Source organism: Perca fluviatilis, chromosome 24 (assembly GCF_010015445.1).
Source record: "Perca fluviatilis chromosome 24, GENO_Pfluv_1.0, whole genome shotgun sequence".
Taxonomy (NCBI): Eukaryota; Metazoa; Chordata; class Actinopteri; order Perciformes; family Percidae; genus Perca; species Perca fluviatilis.
In genome coordinates this window covers 5508187-5529073 of record NC_053135.1, presented here as the reverse complement: position 1 = coordinate 5529073, position 20887 = coordinate 5508187, and the positions used below count along the sequence as shown (strand labels likewise).

General features: G+C 42.4%; 1 protein-coding gene across 12 annotated transcripts in view; it reads right to left on the bottom strand.

Moving 5' to 3' along the window:
- The window catches only part of LOC120554525 (vang-like protein 1), a 59114-nt gene extending 39128 nt beyond the window's left edge, over positions 1–19986 (bottom strand). For 3 of the 12 annotated variants that reach the window (XM_039793444.1, XM_039793455.1, XM_039793453.1), the window contains exons 1-3: positions 19823–19986; positions 18152–18288; positions 9801–10079 (exon numbers count right to left, since the gene is read on the bottom strand). In XM_039793444.1, the coding sequence (XP_039649378.1) occupies positions 9801–9871 (71 nt within the window). In that variant the 5' untranslated portion in view covers positions 9872–10079; positions 18152–18288; positions 19823–19986. Of the gene's footprint in view, positions 1–9800; positions 10080–18151; positions 18289–18966; positions 19061–19358; positions 19542–19822 lie in introns of those variants that run through there. The other 9 variants (XM_039793447.1, XM_039793445.1, XM_039793456.1 and 6 more) reach the window with 9 other exon arrangements.
- Between the last annotated feature and the right edge of the window lie 901 nt (positions 19987–20887).

Sequence of the window (20887 nt, the reverse complement as noted above, 5' to 3'; positions counted from 1 at the left end):
TTTACATAAATGTCTGTCCAGACTCATATGCAGCCATGACAGTAGACAACGCTTCAAATATGGATGTTGCTGCAAAGAAGCCACATTCCAATTCTGAAACGTGGATGACACAATCACCACAGTTTCAAGGTGGCCACCAAGGATTTGTGTCACCAATTAAGTATCCTACCAAATGGTAAAAATCTCCATAGTAATAGCGTATATATTCTTGGCAAAAAAAATTACCTAACCAGTTCATGCATGCATTTAAATGGACGTTTGTGCCTAACGTGAAGAAATTCCCTCCAGGCGTTCCTGAGATATTGTGTTCAAGAGAATGGGACAAATGGACAACCCGAAAACATAACGCCTCCAACACATTTTGTGAGTGAGTAACCCTTTAAGAAGCAAATATGAATGTATTTTTGCTTTTCTTTCTTCAGTCTTTGCACCTTTTTTCCGACCTCAAGCCCCCCGTAGACTGTGTGCCCCATTTAGGCTGAGTCCTTAGCAATGGCCCGGGTTCGAATCTGACCCGTGGCCCTTTGCTGCGTATCATCCCCTCTCTCTCGCCCCTTTCCTGTCTACCTGCACTAATACAAAAGTCCAAAAACTAATCTTTAAAAAAAGAAAAGAGATTAAAACACACACACAGAGACAGAGACAGAGACAGAGAGAGAGAGAGAGAGAGAGAGAGAGAGAGAGAGAGAAGTCGGCTGCTGTTTGAGTCAGATAAGACCAGAGCAGCTCACTGGGTTTCAGTCTCCATCTAATTTCCGTTGACTGAAGCCCATGTGAACTCTGCCCCACAAACCCCTCCCTCTACATCTGACCTTCCTCACTCTATCCACCCCCTCGTCCCTCCGTCACTCTCCCTACAAGGCCCTCTGTCCATATGAGCTCCATTAGCCAGACTGACCCGCTGCACTAACAGCCCTCTAATCCTGCATCGAGCGTCAATAGCGGGTCTCCACATCCTTAGCCCAGCATCACCATCGCCACATGGCACGGTGCCCGCTCTGCAGCTCCATTACCACAGAAAAGCTCAACAGTCCCAGTTAATCCCTCATCTGTTTCCCTCCCCCTCCGGATTCTCACATCTTGGACATACTTAACAGTATTGTATGGAACACATCAAAATACTGCAGAACTGATTACACAAAAAGACTGCAAAATGCAAAGTTACATTTGTCTGGCAGCAGTAGTATTTCCCGGCTGTTGGAGGGTGCTCAGACTGAATGAGAGACAGAGACACCAGCACCAAGGCTGTCAGATCTCATATAGATATTACAAGCTTAAGATGCTGTATGGAGATTACTGGACAAACATATTGTACATCAGGTGAATGAAAGAGACATCATGCAGTTCTTTTTCACGTCTGAAGAAGACAAAGGACATTTATAGATGCTGTTGCCTTGCTAAATGATAATTAAGTTTCCTGCTGTCCCTAAGTTGTTTCATCACATAATCACTTCTTTTGTGTGAGCGACATTGGAACAGAAGTGTAACAAATCTGACTTCCACAACATTCTCTACGTTAAGACAGTCAAAGATTATTTTGGGCCACTTGTGTTATTTACACATCCAGTCAATACAGAACATTGGTGTTTGTTATCACCTGACAAATCTAAGTCTAATATTCACTCTTCTTTTAGCTCTGTTCTGGTCTCCACCAACTCTAGAGGGAAATATTTATTTGATTAGCACAATTCACATCATTCAACATTTCTGCAAATGTGCCAGTGTTAGCCAGATGGCAATTTTTTTAACTGTAGTCCTAGTTACCCAACATGCATGTCTTTATGGTGGGAGGAAACCGGAGCACCCGGAGGATACCCACGCAAACACGGGAAGAACATGTAAACTCCACACAGAAAGGCCCTGCCTGGACCGGGATCGAACTCTGCAGTGCCAACTTACTGTGAGTCAGAAGTACTAACCACTGAGCCACCGTGCCGCAAACAAATATCAGCTCTTTAGCTTGCTGGCTAGCTTAACCAGCTAGATGCCAACTTTCTCCGTCTGCCGTTTGGTGCTGGGCAGAGAGCGTACACGTACGCATTTATCAGCTGCCTACTGCGGTTGGAAACAAAGCTGATAAGTATCGTATAGTAATGTAGAGCTGAATGAACTGCAGACAGGTAATCATTTTCTGTGGATGATTGACCAACACCTTTCATATTATACAAACTCATTTGAGCCATTGTTAATATAACAATATTGATTAGAGCAGGTGTAATCTTTTCAAAGTCACACAAAAAAAGACAAAAAGTTTGGATAATGAAAGTCTTACACAGCTAAATAAGATCTGGTGCACATTAACAATAGCCTCATCATGCTGAAGGGTAAAAACACAAGTGGCCCTTGAACGCTACTTTCTCACACAATAACAATTCATAACCATAATGTACAGGATATCCTGCCTGCAAGGGTAACAGTGGAATCAGTATGATTGACAGCAGTGGAACGGTTACAGTCTAACAGAGTTAGCATTGGATGGATGGCAGGGTTTTGATTAAAGGGTGTTAACCAGCATACTTTCCGCCTCTATTCTTGTACTTCCCTTGAATGTGGACACGATTTCCTACAGAAAATCACAACAGCAACTTAAGTTTCAAATCTGTACACAGTGAGAGAGAGAGCTCATTTCCAATAGCCTGCAGCAGCTTCTCTCCCAGACAGAGTGACTGACATATTGTTGTCTGATAAATCCAGGAGATTAGGTTGATGTAAGCCCTTAAATATATTACAGCTATGATTATTACTTTAAATATTATTATTGCTATAATCATCCCTGTAGAAATGGTTACTCCAGTGGGAGTGATCATCAGTCTGAGGCGGTCACTGATTGGGATTATTAATTGGGGAGAAGCAGAGAACAGTGGAGACAGAGCTGCACTTCCTAGGTCAGAGCAGCCAATATCAGTCAATACAAAAATAATAAAACTATTCCCAGGGTTCCTCTATCTAAGCAACTTGGGGAGACTTCCTGTCCTAATGGGAGAGAGGGAGGACTGCTGCAGACTGACAGCAAAATATATGTAGCAGCCAGCCATGAGCTCTGCAACTTTGTGAGGCCTTCTCACATCTCACAGCTCCGTCTCACATGGCAAATAAGGAATCATCTGTAGTATGTATTTATATCTTGTGTTATTCGTATCCTTTTTTCTTTGTATTTTATGCAGTCATTACAATAAAGTCACTTAAATTGATATTGCATATTTGTCACGTCACCAAACACATCAGTTAGACCTCATCCTAAAAGCCTTTTCTCCAATATGAACACGTTATCATAGTTCATAGTTACAGGATCTACAAACACTGATATACAAGAGCAATGCAGTTTCTTTTTCTCCACTCATTTATCAGAATGCAAAGCAGCCAGTGTTTACATCTGGACAAATAATCTCACTGACAGTGTTACTTTAACTGGAAAACAAATGACCGTAATATTTCTACTAATCTCAGCCGCACAGCCCTCCCTCTCTCTCTCTCTCTGAGCGCAAAGCAATCTGGGAAATCAGAAACCAGTAACATGAATAAGGAATCAGTGAAGCAAATTGAAGTAAGGAAACTTCTGGAATAAATTACAATCTTACTAATCCTACATCTAAGGGACAGAGGGGTCACACAATGATTAAAGGAATGACATAAACATGTATTCATTTGGAAGATAGGGTACAAACTAAGCCATAAGAATGACAAAATATATATGTCACACAAAACTATTTTTATTTTGTATTACATTTCTTTTGTGAATTACTTCAGGCCTTTTCTAAAAATCTTTCAAATGAAACTGAGAGGGACAAATCCCTCTTTGATTAAAATGCCCATAATCCAAATCCACATCAAGAGATAACCTGTAATGAGGAGTCACTACGTACATTTTAAGATCTGGAACCACCGGCTTATAGTAAACAACGTGTGGATGTGTGTCTGTACACAGCATGTGTAAAGTCCATTTGTGTATCCCAACAAAGTGCGATTCATTGTGAACAGAAGGTAAAGCAGAAGGTTCTCGGAGTGCTGGCGAGACTACAGATGTGTAAGAAAAACGTGCAAATGATGAGGTTCAAATTGTGAACAGCAGCATTTTGAAATGTGCAATTGTGAATGCACCTCGAGGAAATACAGAGGCGAGCAAACCTGTGGGCAGCCAGGGAGTGGTCCGAACAGATCAGCCTCTGTCTACCAGCCTCTCCCCTCCCCCAGCCAGTTTTCTCATTCTCCCTTCAGCATGCTTCTGGGGTGATCGCAGCGCGCACGCACACGCACACGCACACACACACTCTCCCCTCCCTTCCCACATCCTCTTCCTGCCTCATTAACATGCAGCCGGCTCGTTGGTATTCCAACAGAGCGCTATGCTATGATTTGATTAATGGAATGTGACTTCCAGCGTGGATCCATGAAACGTGTATTGCTTTTTTGGAACAGTGAGGATGGGAGGGGAGGGAGGAGGGGGAGGAGTCTCGTGAGGGGCAGAGATGCCTGGCAAGCTGGGGCAGAGTCCTGCCAATTAGGCTCTGGAAGCACCATTTCCATCTAACACCTGAGGATGAGTGTGTGGCTGCGGTCGCAATCTCCACCTCACACAGAGGGAGAGCGATAGCAGGACGTTATTGGAGAAGTAGAGCCAACTAGCATGGAACATCAAACTGTCCGTGGACCAATTTGTTCTCTCTGTGGCTGGCAGGGGCAACCCAGGCGCCTGTGTGCCACACAGCTTTGTGTCAATGCAGCCACCTGAGCCAAGGCACTGGTGGACGACTCAAGCTCGGCCAAATGGGCAGCGTCATGAGGCCACATAAAAACTGACCGACCAACCGCACGCTCACCTGAGTCATCTCAAACCCACAAACACGTTTTGGAGCAAGGGACGGGGGCGAGAGCAAGAAGTCTAGTGCTCCGTGTGCGATGGGGTTGTTGATAAGAAAGCTGTCTCCGTCATGAACTTTGATTTTCTATTTAAATCAATATTACGTTTCCTTTAAAAAAATATTTAGCTTAATAGGTCCAACAAGTAAGATTTGAATCCTCTTGGTAATGATAATTGTAACTGACTAATAAGCTCTACTAAATATAATCACCACTGTAGAGCGTGCAGTTTGGTGTTGACCCAGGTTGAGTTGGAGGGGTACTGGGTGTGATAAGCAGTCTTGTGAGCTGGCTGCTCCTCAGGATGAAGCCTGTTTTACAGTTCTGCGGAGGCTCCACGCAGAGCTCTCGCCGTAGCCTGCGTAAGTGGCCTGATGTTTATACTTGTGCGCTGGTGTGGGCGTCGAGCCGGCATGTGTGTGTGGGGAGTGTGTGATAGAGCGAGGGAGAAGTGAGAGAGTGATGGCGATTAGCTCCGGAGCTAGTACCGGCTCTAGAGTCATAGTGAGAGAAACAAAGAGTCTCCCCTGTGTTTTCTGACCAAGGCGGGAAATCTGTAACAGGAAAAGTTAACCCTCTCCTTGATTTCATGTCGTTTATGGAGAAGGAGAACCAGGAAATGAGCCTGGTTGCAACACTACCAAGCCACGGCCGAGCGACGTGCGTCCCTGCGACGTGTAGTTACATTTTTCGAGAGGTGCACGTCAGGCTACGGGCATATGGTCCGCCGTCCGCCGTCGATTCTACGCACAACCATAAAAAGGCCTTTAGCCTCATACATATAATGATACAGTAAGGTAAGACATTCCAGTGACAAAGAAGGGTCGGGTTGAGCTGGAAAAGGAGGAGTTGTACAACATGTTGTCTGAAAGTCGGAAATTCAAAAGTGTTAGCTGTTCTACACGGCCACACTGCAAGGTAGAGTAAAAAGCTGTCCGCCATAGAGAGGGAGGAGACTTGATATTGTTTGAATGTGTGAATAACAGATTTTCAGAAAGTCTCTCCTGGAGGACATTCGTAATGTTGCACTCTGAGAAATAGTTGGGTGAAGCATGAAAAAGGTGAGCTTAAATAGGATCAAACCCTAGCACAGCGTGAAGTGGGTGCGAGTGTTGGAATGTCGGTTTTGGAAACTTTCAGAAATGGTCGGACACAGCCTCCATGCTCTGTGTTGAGAGATCGCACAGTCAATCATCATCAGTGTTCAGAGTGTGTGGTTTTCTGTTAAGTTATCAGATTTTTTTTTTTTTAGGAGCCATGATGCTTCTTCAGCACATCGCAGGCAAATCTCCTGGATTGAGACCACTACTAAAAGTTAACACTCTCCTAAACATCTTCACGTTTTATTATAACCGTATTCAGACTAATTAAGCCAGACGGTCAACTTACAACTCTATATAAAATGTACATAAAACATCTCCTTCAAGAGGCATATTGTTCAGGATCCTCCAAATGGAATTGTTAATTGTGAATGAATTAGTTTAAATGACTCCCTCAGTCCCATGTGAATGCTGTGTGTTGCCCTATAATTGGAGTTATACCAATCAAAAGAAGCAATTTTCCACATGAGCAGCTGCTAATATGAGATTTGCAATTTCATATTCATTTAAATACTTAAAATTGACAGCCATGGGATGGACGGGAGCCATCTTTAGGAAAACTTTTGAGAGAAAAAAACTGAAGTAAAATGACTCGACACCAAAATATTGCAATGCACCAAAGAATATATTCTTTTTAAAAAACAAAAAAAAGAAAAACAAAACATGGCAGCCTCTTGCTACTTCCAAGAAGTCACGTGGTAATGGAAAATGATGACCAAAGAGTGAAATTGTACAGCTCTGGATTCGGGCTAAATACAACAATGTACGGGCATCGCTATAATGTATTAAAAAAAAAAAAAAACATGTGTCAGCATCTGTTGTCTCAGCTTTTGGCAGGAAGTAATGTCCACGGACAGAGCTGCTACTCTTCCACTACTGAAGAAGCAGGGGAGTATTTTGTGAAAGTATCCTGGACACCAGTTAAGGATTGTTTGACACAGGAGAAGGGCAAAGAGCCAGCTATGAGAGGAAACAACTCCATGGTCTGTTGCTGAAAACCTGAGCCAATTCCATTCCATCCTTCTATTATATTCGGACAAATTGGGTTTAAGATTGCCTCCCGAATTATGCATTCATACAAATACAACGACAAGATCATGTTACTGTGTGTAATTATTTTCATATGCGATTGCGCGCCCACGTTCCTGCATCTGTTCCGGGCATCAGTGTAATTAGACTAGAGTGATCCAGAACTGCCTCACGCGTGGCACCCCCCTCGGCGTGAAAAGATTACCTTCAGACGACGATAGCAAGGGGTTTCAAAGGCAACAATTTATTTATTTTTTAAATATCAAATTAGAGGCCAGCCGGTGGCTTTGGCACAGTCATGGTAGGAGCGGAGCAGCAGAGGAGCGGGAAAGGCGCTTGGCGGGGATGCCCATATGTTCCTTTCCAATTTGCTGTCACTCACTTGAAAGGCTTCAGAAACAGAAGCAGTGGGGAATAGGAGCTCCCACCACTACCCACTAACCTCGCCCCCTTATCTCAGATTCCAACCGAAGCAAGACTTTTGCTCTGCGTAACTTTGAGCTACAAGGGCACATTCCTCCCCCCGGAGAATGCGAGTGAGCGGGGAACAAGTGATACGCCTGCGCCTACCCATCCTTAGAGAGTAGCCAGGAATCCATTTAAGAAGGGGGGGAAGAGGGAGGGCTCAGGAGGAGAGTTCAAGAGCGAACGAGAAAGGGGCAGCTGCTGCATTCATATCGTGACGGACACATGGGAGCAAAAAATGAGCAAGGGTATGATGAGGGAAGGGAGAGTAAAGAGATAAAGACGACAAGAGCGTGAAGGATAAAGAGTGACGGGGAATAAGACAGGGACAGAAAGTGGCCAACGATAGGGCTGTGAAATTTATTGAAATTTGAATAGCGATTACGATTCTGACTAATCGAGAAAAACGATTATTTTACTTATATTACTTTTTGCAAGTAAACTCTTATTTTCTCATGTGTTCTGAATGGAGAAAAAAAAAGTTCAAATGGGGAAAGTATTAAGGGAAATTTCACAGTTCATGATGTTTCACTGTTGATTTGTTTAACAGTTTTTTTAAATTCAATAAATGCAACATCTCTCCAAAAGACAAATGAGTAATCGGGGTTAAATAATCCTGATTTCAGTATTGACCAAAATAATCGCCATTATGTTTTTTCCCGTAATCCAGCAGCCCTAGCTGACGACATGGGACACGAAGTTCCTTAAACGGCAACAGGTGACAGTGAGAGGGGGGGCAATGGGGAACTGAGAGAGATATATGGCGAACAAGCAAGAGGGGGGCCGTCAGTGACAAGGGAGGGGCTGTTGTGGAACAAGAGCCTTCTCACCAATACCCTCATCTTATCCCCTCTCAGGCTCTCAACGGGTCCGCTGAGCCATCCGTCAGTCAGCCCTCTTCAGCACCTGTCCCCTGCTGCCTTCCTGAGGCCTGTCAGCCGCAGCCATTTCACTGCTGACAGACTAATGCAAGCTGTGGCCTCCACACATGCTCGGCCAGAGAGTAAGACAGAGATACACGGGAGGTGGGATCAGAGGGTGGACATGTGTAGGGAAAGGAAGTGTAGGAGCCACATATTGTATGTTGTTTATGGTCTCATTTATATTATTTATTGATTATTAAATTGTGCACTTATATTGTAGGTGGTGGGCGTTTTCATCGCAGTTTGAGCGGAAGTGATAACATTTGTTTGCTTCACATGCTCACCTGGGTTTTTTGGGCTTTGACAGAGAGGGGGTGAGCCTGGGAGCGAACACTTTCTGTTGACCGCCGCACTAACGCTAACTAACTTCTGTCGACTCACAAAGTAACTTTACATTTGGTAACTGCAGTGCTAGTTGTATTTTACGTGTGGAGGAATAAATCATTGCAATACAAGCTCGAGCGCGTCACAGTGTGTTTATGCATCTCTCAGTGTTTAGTCCCTTGCGGCAGCACTTTGTTGGACCGCTTACAGCCGCAACAGAAAGGTTAAGGTAGTGGAAATCCAGGCATAAGAAATCTTTCATAAAGATAAACTGACTGGTTGATTCTGTCAATTACTTGATTATTCGGTTAGTCTATGAAATGTCAAGTAATATTTTTAAGATACATGTCCAAGTTGGAGATTAAAGTATGTAAATATTAAATCCCAACCTTTGAGAATGAAACAAGACACACAACCACAAACAATGCACGATACTGTTCTATAGGGATGTTTGTTCCATATGTGACAGAAGCAACCTTTTTTGTGTGTGTTCTAAAATCCAACTCTTTTCGTCCAGCACTTTTGACATTACAGATGTGCGAAGAGAGAGAGCAGCTATTTCAGGTGTCCCTGGTTCCAGAAGTAAAAGTCCTTTTCATTTTTCCCATAGACGGCGTTACGTGACTCACAGTCGGAGCACTTCTTTGGCTTGGATGGACATGGAACTCTCCCAGCTGAACCATCAGTACAAAAGATAAACTAAATATGTTACGTTAATGTATCTGGTTCTTTGAGGAAACAGTTGAAGGTGAGAACCTGTGTATATAAAACTTCATGTCCCGAGGTGCATTTCTGGCAATGAACATCCAATCACAAAGCTTATAATTGTATGACATGAGCCCCAAACAAGAAAGACACAGATTTTACAATGTTACTAGTTGCACAGGTTTGTCATTTTTGCTTGATAAATGATAATCGATTATCAACATTCGTTTTTAGTTAAGCAATTGAGTGATTAGTCTACCACGTATTACAATAGATATATATTTGGTCTTCTTTAGAGAGGTCAAAGTGCAAGTTCTGCTGCCGAACAGCAGCCTTGGCCCTGGTAGGGACGGACGGGAGGAAACCGAACTATTGACAAAGAAGGATTTAGTCTTACCCATGCCTGTGGGATCCCCGGGAGCGTCCGGAGTAGTAGGAATAACCCGAGTAGGTGGACTCTGTGTCCATGGCGATGCAGTCCTGCCCAGGCAGCTGGGCTCTGGGCGAAGCAGAGGCTGCTCGGCTGGACCGCTGGCACACGCGGCGGAACCTTGTGCGCGGTGTTGTTGAGCTAGAGGCGATCAATTGGCTCGCTCAAGAGGCTGACAGAGGTGACGAGCTGTCGGCAGTCAGGCTTGAAAGCGACCCTGGGGGCGCCCGGTGAGGAAGCATCAACCTGGAGGGGAGCAAGGTGGGGTGGGGGAGACAGACGGAAATTTGAATTCAAAATGTGAAATGTCTGGGAAACCTGCCCACATCTGACTGTTAGGGACAGGAGGAGCCGACAAGACAGAGACAGTGTCTGACAGGGAATAAAGAACATTACACAATTAATCATTCAAGTCACAGGCTTTTTTCATCACATTTCTTTTTTTTTTATCATTTTGTATTTGTTAGCACCCCACATGCATACAGTACATACTCAGATGTGCCCTGTGTTAATCTGCAGCTGCAGTACAATCTCCTGGCTACAAACCTGCATTGGCAACACTATGTTATAGGCAGCTCTCAGGAGGTTACAGCTGAGCGTTCCAGATAAAAGAAACTACTGTGAAGCAGCAATTTGCTCTTATTCCCATACGGCTGACAACTGACACACAGCAATCTATTTAAGCCTGACACTGACACGCGTTGAGAGGACGAAAACAGCGAGAGCGCTGTGAAGATAAACGCCTCTCTTTCAAAGGAGAAGTACAATAAGATGGAGGGGTTGCCAGTTTGGGAGCGAGTCTCAGGGAGTTGTGACATCACAGTAAAACAGGAAGAAATTCACAGAACTGTTCCAATACACGTGTCCTCGTTCTACCTACATGTCATTACTTTTAATAAACAGTTGATTGTATCAGTATAATGCATGCTAGATTTTCATTACTTCGCTCCCGAGTGTCACAGCAGTAATGCTTTAATGATAGTGGGGAAAAAAAAGGAATTGCTTGTGGCTAAGACATGCTTCATTTGTATGTAAAATGAAGGCTTGGATAGCATTTTCAATCAAACAGCTTTCTAAGGACTGAAGAAATGCTGTTGTATCATCATTTATTATCATTTTTAGCCATCGACAAGACACGCAGATGCATGTATTGTATAGTGGACACGTCAAACACCAGAAATCTAATCCATTCCAATTTTGATTCATTAATTTACAGTTTCAGTCATTTATACAAAACGATGCCGGCTGGTTACAGTGGTCACAAAGAGTTACCTGTTCTTCCTTGATTTCATATCATTACATATCTGATACTTGCTGGACGTAGGTTTGGTTTTAGAGAGTAGAACCCAATAGCCTGGGGTTCTTCAACTACACACAAAAACAACAGGAAACATACAGTATGTGGATGCTATTGATTTGCACCCATTTTTATTCAGCTAGCAAATAACACAGAATAAAATTGGACTCTGAAAATTTGATTTTGTTCATTGATGGAAACACACTGCTATTTCCCTTTGGGATTAATAAAGCACTGAGACCGAGATAAGGCCTTATTTACATCTCCAACCACAAACATAAAAAAGATGCAATACAAGTGAAAATATAATTATAGATTATAGATATAATATATATATATATATTTTAAGATTGAAACTGCAACCTGTCAGCTGTAAATTAAAATTGATAGATGAATTGTTATGGAAATAATAATTTATTTCCCTCTGTGCAACATTCCTATCTGGTGATAAAACTAGAGCCTACAGTTTAGAAATGTGAACATCAACATAACACACACACACACACACACACACACCAAACAAACACACACACAACATCACATACTTTACATGCATTTAACTAAAGTATTTAAATTTCTCCAGCTGAAGCAATGCTTTTATCCAAAGCACTTAATAATTGCCTGAATTATTATTAGTGGTTACAGGGGAATTGCATTGGGTGATTGGACCTGCATTAAGTCATTTCCAGTAAAACCAGTCTCCCCCCCCCCGAGGATCAACGTGCAATAAAAACACTGATGCCATCATTTGCAGATGCAGAAGCCAACTCAAGCATTAGTTTGCAATACCAAAAAAGCCTGAGATTAATTCCATGTACGGTCCCTGGAGCAGGTGGAGGGTTTAAAGACTGCATTAAATGTAAATGGACTGTTTTATCATACCTGCGAACTCAGAAGGGCTGAAAAAGGTGACACATCACCACAAATCCGCTTTGCTGTTCAGTCCGGTAGATAACGGTCATTAAGGCACCGGTGCCGTATTAGCACCGGGTCTGGGCCCCCCACAAAATAAAAACTCTTCGGATCAACACGATTAACGCAGATGACATTTTCCCATTCAAAATGGCGATTTTCATATCAGAGGACCTTTGTTGAGTGCACTTGATTTGGTATGGTCAGAGATCGTGAGCAGAGATGGTTATATGGCAAAATAAAAGATGAGAGCTGTTTGAATGAGATACATTTGGTTCAAAGTCTCCAAGCACATATTTGATTAACTGCACACAGAGAGAGAGAGAGAGAGAGAGAGAGAGAGAGAGAGAGAGAGAGAGAGAGAGAGAGAAAAAAAAAAGTGAGTCATGGGTAGCTTGGGGCATGCTATAAACATTTGTGTAGCATACCTGCATGACACACACACAGCCTCTCAGACAGCTATGGGTGAGATCAAAATTGTGAAGTGTGAAATACACATGTAGTTAAAACTTAAAAAAACTCAAAAAGACGTAAATCAAATTTCTTCTCAGATAACACTCAATTCCCTATACACATACACTTTGAGCCAGCCCGCCTACACATGCCATTTAACATCCACAAACCCTACGGAGAGGGGGACCGAAAAGCTGATGTCAACCAGAGGGCTCTCTCACAAACAGCAGCTTTAGGCTACGTGACACAATGTTTATGCTTAGAAGTTATCCATCTACAGTATTTTAGGGGAAGTATGAACAAATTCCAATTTTCAAATATCTGCATCCATCATCCAGAGTGCTTTAAACACTTTCCTCTCTCCTCTTACATACCAACACTTTGTCCTGACACGGTCTGAAGCTGCAGTACGCCTCCCCGATCGAAACCTGCACTATAACTCTCAGGCCAGGCTTCCAGCACAAAAGATTTATGGCTGATTTATGACTCTAGTCGCCTTAAAGGTGGTGAGAACCGGAGCAAACCCTCACTCACAAGACATCCCTGCTTTTCTGCATTCACAACTCCAGAAAAAAAAAAGGAGTCCCTTATCCAGATTTAGTGCACGTACTGCAATCCTTATCTGCCACTTGGAGGGAAACACACTTCACTGGGTCCAAAAATACACAGTGGCACAGATCATCAAGTATGACCCAGTTCTGTGGTGTCGGCACATCTGTGAGTGACTGTTGTGTGTGTATATGTGTGTGTGTATGTATGTATATTCATCCTTGCGTGACTGTCACAGACTACTGAAAATGCTTTGAAGGTTGCACAACTTCATATTTGGAAATGCTCGTAGCGCAAATCATTTTTAAATGCCTGAATCATCCTCACAAGGTGACAAATCCTCCCTCAACTGGTTCTCTGCAGTTTCGCCACCAGCCAGCTTCTGCGGATCCTAAGTCAAATAGGAGTTTCCAAAAGCCTTTTAGTTTGTTTGTTTTTAAACATAGGTGACTTTTAAATCCTCTTTGACGTTAAAATGTCTCAGACCAGATGACATTTTATTTTATTTAACCTATTTGGGTAATTCAGATATGAAAATCTTAGTTTAAAGCAGGGGTCTCGCACTCCAATTACCCAGGGGCCATTTCCCAAAATGTAAATGTGAAATAAAAAGCCAATTTCTGTTCCAATTAATTATTATTCCAAACAAATACAATAAAAAAATCAGAAGTATATTTAACAATACATTCTTGTAAAAAGAAATTGTAGCTGGACCTGGCTCCTGGGCCCAGTGGGTTTAAAGGAACCTGTATCAAGATGGAAGTGGCCAGGCATTGCTTAATGCTTCACTGTATGAATTTAACAATTGATGAATGACTGCTAAGCAAGCTGGACAAAATCACAGAGGCATTTCCATCACCTGTTTTAATCCTCTTAAAAGCAAGGGCACGCGGCTAAATGAGGGATTAATAGGGTTAAATGGGTGCGTGGTCCAGGTTCAGTCAGAGTGCAGCCACGAGTAAAGAGATTACTTCCTGCTTCGGTGTGTTTTCTCGCATATCAATGTCTCCGCATATTATCTCTAACCATTTCAGATACTTCCCGCTGAGCCAACTGTTCAGTACAGTCCAGCACATGCTCACCACCAACCCAGCGAGAGGCCCGTCTCTGAGGTCTATATTGAAGTGAAACAGGATCTGCGGGTGTTCTCACATGTGGTTTCTGTCTTTGCCATGCCAGAGAAAATTGGTAAGCGGAACCACTTTAAGTTTGCGGGGAGAGTCCGAAGCTGAAATAGAAATCCCCACTGTGGAAGGGAGGGAAGGAGGCAGGGAGCCCTGGCAGGTTCTTCACGGTAATCCAAGACCCCTGCTGAGCTGCCGGCTTGTCTGTTTGTCCTGGCAAACGCTGGCAACAAGGAGCGGGAGAGGAGGAAGGCCAACATTATCACAGCAACCATGAAGCATGAAAGGTATAGTTTCTCACAAGGCCATTTTTTTTCCCCCTTTGTGAAAACATAAATTATTCTTTCGGGAAAACTTCTGTGTGCCAAACGTATCCCAAATTCCTTGATGTAACCAGGGAGGTTATAAAAAAAAAAAAACAAAAAAAAAAAAAAAAAAAAAAAAATTTTTTCAAAAAAAAAAAAAAAAAAAAAAACAAGCACCAAACACCCCCCCAACCCAGGCAGAAAAAACAAAAAAGAAAAAAAACCCCCCCCCCCCGCCGGAATTTCAACCAACAACCGTGTGTAAACAGCCCAAGAAAATACTTTCATCTAGGAGCGAGGATCTAGAGCGAAGTTACACTGGAGCCACGAGACGTCTGCCGTCAGCCGCCGCCATAACCAAATCAGCTTTGCTCGGCTGCACCTTTCACATCACGTCCAATAAAAGCAGTCAGCGTGGCCACTTGGTGAGATTTGATTATCTTGACAACCTGACTACAGTACGTATGTAGCGTTACATCTCAGACATCATCATTTTCAATTTTCTCATTTTCATACAGGACACAACATGCTCTGTGAAGTTTACACACAAATGCATGGTATTTTACTGTTACAGCTGCAGCTTGAGCTGATTAAGAGTCCTTTTGAAACAGACCTTTCAGAAACTCTGGGAAAGGATACGACCTACTCAGAACTTACTGGATTTACTGAGCCCATAACACACTGACAAACTTTTAGAGCCAGTCTGAAGTCACTGAGCCACCCTGGAAACTGACCTGCTGAGCTCAACCTTTGAAGACACAATTACTGTATGAGTAGGAGTCAGAGGCGCAGAAAGAGGACTTCCAGTTTCCCTGTGCAAAGCGGCAAATTAAGCATCTAATGATCCAGATCCGATGATCCGTTAGGTTTTCATTCAAAACCTCCTTTCAGGCGAACCGTTCATCCGTTCTTTCTGCAGAATAGAAGTGAAAAGCCCCCTGTAGCTCATTCACACTCAGCAGTGATTCATCCTGAAATCGCACTGCCTTTCATGGCCCGTCTTTGATTCCTGTACCATCCCAACCCTACTTTTTACACTGATCCGCTATGAAAACAACAGTTTCTCTTCTTAAGAAGAAAAATCCATCTGAACCCCAGCGCAAAAAGAGAAAAATGTTCAGAAAATGACAATTGAAATAACCAGGGCAGAATTTGTAGACAACATGTAGTCTTGGAGCAATGCCAGTTTGAGCAAATATGATATTAAAAGCTTATATGTATTTAGAGCTTATGGTGTATATGACCTAACATGAGATGCTGGGTTTACAAAATTGGAGATTAACACATAATTACCAAATTGTTATTGTGGATAACTAGGCTGTGACATTTGACCTGCCTCTTGACATAATCTGTTAAACATATCCGTTTTAGTCATTCATAAAATTGACGCCTGCTCTGCCGCTTACCAGCCATCAGCATGCAGCTCATTCGCTGACACTTCTCCCTCTCGCCTCAACCCTCCCTCCGTAACCATGACGCCCATGTAGCTCTGCTTCTATTATCACCATCATAACACATCTCCTCACACCATAATAAGACAATTAGCTCACGCACAATAATGACTTCGCTCCAGCTCGAGAGAAGGTAACTCTGCGACGGCCGCAGTCACGAGACATGCCGGGACACGAGGGAACATTAAAGCAAGTCACAGTGGAAGTCTGGCCCAGTCACATGCTCATTGTGATCCTGTCCATGACTGAGCAAATGAGGGTAATTCATTCTGTGGAATTCAATCGACATTCCAGAGTGTCAAATTTAACCCCTCAGATATCCTGTGAGATATGAACGAGGCAGCAGCAGATCCAGAGTCTCTATTAGCATTTAAAGAGATTGGATTATTAGAATCTGCATGTCATTGACCAAAATGATAATTAGCATGCATCTCTTGTGCAGTGTCGATTACAAACCGCTATCAGTTTATATCTGCTCTCAACAACAGGTATGTCTGACTAACACCGACTCCAACCCTTATGCTTTATTCACATTTGGCATTCACCTGTTGCATTTTTGTTGATCATTGCATTAGCTGAGGTCATCAAGTTGTCATAAACCAGCTGCTTTGGCAAATTGGCACCATTAAAAGTATTCCAAATTAGCAATTAAAAATTCTTCCTTGCAATGTACCGATACACTTGGTCAGTGACTCGTCATAGCTGGGGGCGTGGCCTGTGGCGGAGTCGCCGTGGGGGAAAACAATCCATTCCCCATGACCAGATAAAACATAGCGTTAACCCACAGAGTCAGACACTGGATAACTTTGAAACTAAAGAAAACTTCAAAACGTGATGATTCTAAGGCAAGTTCTGGAGATATAAGGAGCATGAATTTATAATTGTGTGTGTATCATGTCTCTCTGTTCAGATTGGACTGAGTTATGACTCAGAAGAAATGGTTAGATCCATAGATATAGAACAATTAGTTATGACGTCATGTCATTTATATTGTTCTATATATATGGTTAGGTCATTATGTGTGTCACTGCCCGATGTGAGTCGAGTGTAGATGTGAGTCGCGCATGCTCAGATTTAAACGGTTTACGGCATAACGTGTCATACTGAAATTTGTGAAATCCATAAAATAATGAACTTTTCTCTTTACATACAATAACAGAAGATGGAAGTAATTTCTAAAACGTTTTAGCCATCTATGATTGATTGCTAACGTTAGCTCAAAACGCCATTCAAGTGACAGTCTTTGTTGTGTTTGATTGCTAACTTGTAGCCAGCAGTGAACTAACTTCATTGTAGGTCCATTTTTACGGTATTGACATTAGCATCTTGTAGGCTACTTGTCGCAAAGTGACGCAAGCACGACTCACATCTGCACTCGACTCCCATCGGGTAGTGACACTGTGACAAAAAAAGCACCAAAATGTCACCATGAAATATTGATGAATCATATTTAAATAATGCATTTATATTTTACAAAAGGCCTACACTTATTCATGCCTTTATTTTAATATTTTAATATTGCTACCAGTGTTTGTACAGCTTCTTATACTCTCGTGATGTGTGGTTACATTTGCTATATTTTATCTTGGTGGATGTCACTTTTTGCTGCCTCAATGACCTAATTTCCTTAGGGGTATTACTGTTTATCTCATGACATATCTTGCATGACACAAAAACACGCGAAACACCCCGAGTTAATGGACAATAGGGGGGCGACCCTCACATGTTGCCGGTTTCCTCTCAGCAGACTAACTTATCAACAATGTTTTTTCTACACTTAAAACAAACCACAAGCCAAGAAGTCCAACAGTGACAAACCAATTCATGAAATGGAGATAAAGGGGAGGATAAGCAATTCCTTTCTTCTCCTTTTTCTAAAGGGACAGCACTATTTCCCTGCTTGACTAGGGTTATTCAACAACTTATGCTAGATCTAACCTCTTAGACATTTTGACAATAATTAAATACTCAAGGTGTCAACAGTCATTTGAAGACACATGAGGTGGTTGTAGGCTACCTCCTGTTTATTAAAATCAGCATGGCAACATAAAAGCCATTGTAGTCGACATCTTGCCAGCCAATGCAGCACTATGCCCTGTGGATACAAGAGATGTGACTGGAATACAGTAACACTGTCCAACTACAGAAGAAAACTTGAGTTCAATGTCAAGAAAATGTTCACCCTGAAACCTGTACATTTAAATGCTTTTAACTGATATTAACATACATGTTTTGAGCCATGTTTGCAACACAGCTACGTAGCTCACCATGCTCTCCCACCTCAAATCTGAGAGCTCTTGACAGGTGTCGTCATCGCTAGCAATATTCTCTCTGCAGCTGTCACGCAAAACCACCAGCACTTGTCTGAAAAAGAAGAAGAATCAATGCACAACTCGCAAATGTTGATCTCATTCAGAACATAGAAGTTTTCATGATAATGAGGGTCTTGCATAATGTATTGGAGGGGAAGGAACAGTGGCTCTCACAATGTCAAACTATGTTACCATGCAGATTTTACTCAGACAGCTATAGATTTGAGATGACGTGTGTGTTTTTATTGTAATTTATTTCACTCCCTGTGTTATTAACAATGTTTACATTAGGCTAAATAATGTGTAGGCCTACCAAGCATGTCCATTCAGTAGTCATTTAATTGTAGGCGATAGTAGAACTCTGTCTCCTTGGTATCGCTTGTCTACTACACAGCAACAATAGGCATATGTAAAAATTATTGAAATAAAGTTTCTGTCGATTAAAGTCACAAGCGAAGTGGATCAAAAAACACAACAGACATCCAATAATACGTCGCCAGACTGAGCACGTGCTACAGGAGCACCTGCTTAGCATTTTTGACTTATTTTACATGCCCGAGTAATTATCTTATGATAGCCTACATTTTAATAAACAGGAGATACGCTGCTGAGATGAACTACGGTTAGTCAACCAAAAAGGAAGAGTTATAGTAAGCCTAGAAGAATTTAAGCAAAGAGGGAAGTAGGTTAGGACAATATGAGGAGAAAACGGCTATACGTATCACTTTACCAGTAACGTTGGTCACTTCTCTGCCTGCCTGCTCCAGAGCAGGTTTACACGCCCAGCCCCTACCTGTGACCAGGCAGGCCGACCTAGAGTCAGGAAACTCCCTGGTTTCACTGTGGCCTCGGAACCCCCCTCTTGCTCTCTCTCACCTCAGTAACCTATGTTTGCGACTACTTGAAAACCCAAAGCACGCCACAGTGGTTTCAAACGGGTGCTCAGTATATTTTGGGGTTCACTGGTTGTTTTCAGAGGCTGTTAGTGCTACAATGTATCCGTCCGCGTCATCCAACTGTGCCGCCGCAGGTTACAGTTTACAGCTGATCTGCGGTGCACCAGCCGGGGTAATGCGGATCCACACAACCGTATGAAACATAGTTGACTTTTGACTGTCTTACCGTGGCTCTGTGAGTTTCTTGTTGGGAAATGCGCTATTAAAAACGTCTGTCTGACCAAATCGACAATGTAACAAACTCGAAACTGTAGCGGAAAATTAACAAATAGGGTTAACTTCGCAAGTCGGGGTCTGTGCGTTGGTCTGGCCGCAGTTTGCGGGCATTCAAATGAAGTTGAAAGCGTTCCCTTTCATACAGGTAGGAAAGACAGCAAGGGCGTGTTCCCAAGTCTTTTTTTAAAACACGCATTCAGCATACTGAACAACAGCCTTTGTTCTGTGTAGCCTAGCCCATATAAAAAAAATAGGTAGGCTAGACACAGTAACCATATTTTGAAAGCTTCACGAATCAAGACAGGACATTATAACATGCAAGGCAGAGCTTCACACACTACTAAGCCCGCACACTAACATCTGCAGAATACATATGACCGACAGTATCTTCAGCGTTATTAAATCATAACTCACCCTTTATTGGTGGAGATATCATTCCCGTAGTTGATGATTTATCCACAGGTTATGAACTAGTTTGCCACAGAGCACACGGTAGGCTACAGTAGGAAGCAGCCCTTGGTGACCGTAGGAATCACCCTGGCAGTCAGGAATTTCACAGGAGGCAGTGCTTCTCAGCACATGGGGGTGTAGTACGGAAATATGTCGCTAGGGGGGGGCTTCAACACTGCCAATATTACTAACACCATGTAGAAGTGAACCTGCTGCACATTGACTTGGTTAATTACATGAATGTGTTGTATACCGGGGAGGTAGTGATTCTCAAAGTGGGCACCAGCAGGGGTCCCAATGGGTAGTTTAAGTTCTTTATCATTAGTTTGTTACCAGTCAGCAAATATAGCATACAGCATACTAAGATATAAACCTAAAGCTCCCTCCTGACATGTTTTAAGAAATATTAAAATACTCTACTTTGAATGATAATTTGTCTATATGTTTTTTTCCACAAAAAAGGTCTTAAAATGACATCTTCTTTCCATAACACGTGTGTGTACGTTTCATATTGGACCATAACTAGCTTCCAAACTAGTTGTGATGTCATAAAATCATCTCATATGTACATGTCTTAAACACAGAAAAACACTTCTAAAACAGCCTTCTAGTGTCAAACGCTGCACATACATCATTCTGCACAGTGAAGCTCAAACATCCAAGTCAAAATATGCAAAAAACATTTTTGAGTGGAGGGGGGCTTTAACATACAACAGCATCATACTTTAAGGCAGGGGTCTTCAACGTTTTTTAAGCCAATGACCTCTTATCTGAGCGAGGGATAGAGCAAGGATCCCTTACTACATATTTTATCAAATTAAGTTGCATATTTAACTGGGCCTACTATAAAAGCCTAAAGCCTTTATACATACCTGTTTAGTGCATAGAAAACTAAGCTATAAAAGTAATAGTTGGTATGATTTTATAAATGATGTTTTAATGTAAACATACATGTGACACAGTGAATCCTTAGGATGAACTGTATCTGGATCTTAATGACTACCTTACATATAGCCCAGTAAGCCTATC